Source organism: Morus notabilis, unplaced genomic scaffold (assembly GCF_000414095.1).
Source record: "Morus notabilis unplaced genomic scaffold, ASM41409v2 Scaffold678, whole genome shotgun sequence".
NCBI classification, from domain to species: Eukaryota; Viridiplantae; Streptophyta; class Magnoliopsida; order Rosales; family Moraceae; genus Morus; species Morus notabilis.
Genome location: NW_010364743.1, coordinates 64,199 through 68,972, shown reverse-complemented (window position 1 = coordinate 68,972; position 4,774 = coordinate 64,199). Strand labels below are relative to the sequence as shown.

At 35.4% G+C, this 4,774-nt stretch overlaps 1 protein-coding gene across 1 annotated transcript; it reads left to right on the top strand.

Annotated features, from left to right (window-relative positions):
* The first annotated feature begins 543 nt into the window (after positions 1-543).
* Positions 544-2,567, top strand: LOC21385846 (probable polyamine transporter At3g13620). Its single transcript, XM_010106947.2, has 2 exons — positions 544-2,060; positions 2,282-2,567. The coding sequence occupies exons 1-2, from the start codon at positions 619-621 to the stop codon at positions 2,304-2,306; spliced, it is 1,467 nt and encodes a 488-aa protein (XP_010105249.2). The 5' UTR covers positions 544-618; the 3' UTR covers positions 2,307-2,567.
* Positions 2,568-4,774: the final 2,207 nt, after the last annotated feature.

Genomic DNA, 4,774 nt, shown 5'->3' with positions numbered 1-4,774 from the left:
GCAAGTTATAATTGACAATTATCTCATATATAATTTTACCAAGTCATGCATATATATCCACCATCTCTATACTCGCAAAATGTTTCTTTAGGAAATTTCCTCGAAAGAAGCACAACGCATAAAAATAGGAGGGAAACTATTTGAAGTCAAATAAAATGTGGTCTGCTTCTATTCTTTTTTCTTTCTATTTGCTTTTGTACTATATTCTTACAAACACACACGCACACACACACACACACACACACACATATGCTTAATGTGAACCTTTAGATATACCATAGTTGCTAATTAAACACTGAAGTATACACTGTGCCGTTACGTAATTTACAACAAGTGATTGTATACAAAACAAGTTGCGACAAAGTAAACTCCCCAACAAGGAAATTTCCTGAAAAGAAAACACAACTAGTACACATATAATATGCATAATGCAACAAGAATGAATGACTTTCAAAAACACTGTTTGGATTATAATAATGACAGCTTTGGTAGCAAATATCCGCTTAGCAATAGTATATTATATAGAATGGAACGTTTAGAGAACCAAATATCAAGTTAGAACTCAATCCAATATCAAAGAATCTTGGAATCCAAAACTGCACGTTCAAGAAACACAAGATGCAAGAGCCTCTAGATTCATATCCAATCTCGCAAGACCTTCTTGAGAAACAAAAGCAATACCAAGAAGATCAAGAGCCACAACCTAAAACCCTAACCAAAGCTAAGAACAAGAGAGTAGCTCTACTCCCTCTAATCTTTCTCATCTATTTCCATGTCTCCGGCGGTCCCTACGGCCAAGAGTCAGTCGTGGGGGCGGCTGGGCCCTTCTTTGCTATCCTTGGCTTCATCGCGTTCCCCCTTCTTTGGAGTGCCCCGGAAGCTCTCATCACCGCCGAGCTCTCCACCGCCTTCCCCAACAACGGTGGCTTCGTCATATGGGCCCATGCGGCCTTCGGCCCCTTCTGGGGTCACCTCATTGGGTCATGGAAGTTCTTCAGTGGTGTCATAAACCTAGCCACTTTTCCTGGCCTCTGCATAGGCTATGTTGAGTCCATCGGGCCGGGTCTTGTCTCTTCGACCCTGACCCGCTTTTCCGTCGTTTTCTTTTCCACTTCAATCCTTTCTTTGATGAATTTCACTGGTTTACATGTGGTGGCTTATGCTTCCATACCTTTGGCCATATTATCACTCCTTCCATTTTTAGCACTTTCTTTCATTGCCATTCCCCAGATTGATCCTAGCAGGTGGGTTGTTGTGAATCAAGTTGGTAAGGACAAAGAATGGAAACGCTTCTTTAATTCCCTCTTATGGAACTTGAATAGTTGGGACAGTGTTAGTACTATAGTTGGCGAGATAAAAAAGCCAGAGCAAACTCTACCGAAAGCACTTGTCTCATCCATGGGGCTGACTTCTATAGCTTACTTGATACCTCTTCTGGCTTGCATTGGAGCCATAAAAATTGACCTAGACGATTGGATCGACGGGTACTACGCCGTTATAGCGGAGGATATTGCCGGGCCATGGCTGAAAAGGATGATCAAACTCGGGTCGGTGATATCTGGCTGCGGACTCTTCCAAGCCCAACTGAGTAGCTGTTCCTACCAACTTCAAGGCATGGCGGATCTGGGAATCCTGCCTCGGGTTTTCGGAAAAAGATCGGCGTTTTTCGACACCCCGTGGGTCGGGATCGTGCTCTCAACATTCATAGGCCTGGTCGTTTCCGCACTCCGACTTCAGAACCTGAGGATCGCGGTGAATTTCTTGTACAGCATGGGAATGTTTCTGGAGTTTGGCTCATTTCTTTGGTTGAGAGTCAAGTTTCCTGAGGCGGCAAGGCCGTTCAAGGTTCCAGTAGGACTTTACGGCCTCATAGCGATGTGCTCATTTCCGTGTGTTGTTCTGTTGTACTTGATTTTCGTCGCTGGCCTAGGTGTTTATTTGCTGTGTTCTGCGCTGACATTGCTTGGGATTGTTTTCTACTTTTTGATGGGCGTTTTCAAGTCCAACATGCTTCTTGACTTCAACAACAACGAGAAAAAGCTAGTGGATGATAATATGGGGTAAGTAATTCATTTTGATTTTCTGGGTTTGCTCAAATATTTCTTTTTTTTATTTACTAGTGTTTTCACAATTGTATTTGTACCAACAATATAATCCAAGTATAATGCTTTTTTTGCCACCCTTTTTTTTTTTACACAACTTTTTTTATATTATCAATAAATGATTTTTAGATATTCTAACACTACTAACCCGTTTTTTTTCTTTTTCCCCCGTGTTGCAGACATTATGAAAAAATTGTGAAATAAGGAGGACGATTCTTATATTTTAGTGTGTCCAAACGATATATTTGTGGCTAATTGTGGTGATGCATGTTTAGTGATTGGAATATATATATATATATATATACTGTGGATGTACATTATATAAAGCCTCTGAAAATGTAGTGTCATGAGTTTCTTATGATCTGCTTATCTATGTATTTTTGTACGGGAAATAAATTATTGTAATCCATCTTATGATATATAAGTACTACATCCAAGACGCGATAGTTTGTTTAACGTTCCTAATCTTGCAACTCCTTTGTTTTTCTCAATGATTAGAGTGGATAAACTGATTTTATTGATCACTAGAAATTCCAACAAAACACTCAATCCTCCACCAAATTCCCTACTCAAACTTATTAAAATGAATTAAGAAAAAAGATAAAATTACAAGATGAGGCTAATGCAAATATCCACCGAAAGAGCTATAAAACACTAAAAAGAACATAGACTTGTGCCCATCAGACAAGGCTAACAAAGCCTAAAAGGAAAAACAAGTAAACCACCCAACCACATCTCGAAGGATCTACCCTATAGAAAAGATTTTATATATATATATATATATATATATATATATAGGATTCGTCATTAAAAATATTGTCTAGTAAAACTTTGGGGGAAAAAACTCATACAAGAAAAAAGAATACACGATCATGGCAATTAGTGTTAAGTGATAAGAATGGCCTAAAGCATCGTCATTATTAAGAGAATGCAGAAACTCGAGAGCCAAATGTCATGATCACTGAAAAGAGGGTAGGTAACTTGAATTTGAAATTTAAAAAATGTGCTAAATTACTAGGTAAATGAAATTTTCACACAACGCTATATATTAACGATGATATAAAGTTTGCGATCAGTAAACTTTTGGGTTTCTTTGTTTTCCACGGTACTGTTAACCATGAATCTTTTAGCGACAATGCAATGTCGTCATTGAAGTTCCATGTATGTCGTCACTAAAAGATTTTAGCAACACCTGACAAAAGTTTGGTGGGACTACAAGGCCCACATAGGGCCGAAACCGATTTATACAATTTCGTGAATTTTAATAATTTTTTGGGTCGCTAAATCATATTGTTTTATTCTTCAATGTGCTTTGTGTTTCTAATTAATAAGCTCCTAATTAGATGAAAACTGGAAGGAGATTTATGTGTTAAGCTCATTGTGTTGACGCCATAAATTGCACGTGAGATAGGAATATATTTTCATAATTTGTGTAGTCAATCCATCGAACTTAGTGAATTCTTGATTGTTTCAATTCACATTGGAATATAGTGAATTAGAAATTGAGGGCGTCTTTGTTAGACCTTGGCAGAGGCTAGTTAGGGATTATCAACTCTTAACTAGGAGATTAATTTGGGATATGAGAAAAAGAATTCAAAGTGAATTAGTTATAGTGAAATGGGAAACCCTAGAACATTAATTTAATTAGTTTATCATTTTCTTACTTTCGTGTTTTCTTTAATTATAGTTCTATTTTATTTCGTAACCATCATCATCTTTATTTAGATTTGTTCAAATAAAAATTTAGGGTTAGCATAATTTCGGTAATCAATAATAATCAATTTTTGTGGGGCAATACTTTCTTATTATTGTATTACTTGTTAACGATAATGTACACATTCACAAAATTTGAAAGAATCAAGAAATGTCAAAAAAAAGTGCTTGTTGATGTTTATCAAATTTATAATTAGTAACGACTCGATCTGACAAGGCGTTACTATTTGGTTTTCATAGCATAAACATGAAACATATATGTACTTAAAAGAATGTATTAAGAAAAATTTTACGATAAAATTTTCTTTTTAAAAAAAAAGCATTAAGGTTAAAGTACATAATTAAAAAGTTTGAACATCAAAATAAAAATTGAAAATACTTTTAAAATGGAACATCTTGCGTTGTGATAATCTCTTGTTGTTAGAACCTTTAATTGATAGTTCCTATCTTGGAACTTAACTTTTTTTATGAGGATTCATCTCCTTTTTTGTTAACTTGATCGGTTCTAACAAACAAAAGAGGTTCTCATTGAGCTTGAAAGAAAACTTGTTGCAAAACTTGAGGGAAACATAAAATTATATAAGTATTTTAAATAGACCACTTTTTTTATAAAGTCTCTTAAACATTTATTATAGGTATATCTTGTTTAAAATGTTATTTTCAAGGAAAACTCTTTAAAATGGAAATAAAGGAAATTAAAACTTGTAATTCCAAATTAGGCTTTTTGGACCAATTTCCCCACTTACTTAATTCCTTAGATAATTACTGGATACTTAATTAAATAGGTTCATGTTGGTTTAGTTTTATCTTTAGCTGCTTAGTAAATTTGCTTAAATATTACAATCCCAAAATAATAAACATAATCTCAAAATAAACTTTCAGAAGTAATTTGTGCTATCACCCTTGGACCAAATGCACCTACTCTTGGATTAATGGTTGTTTCCCTGGCTCTACAATAC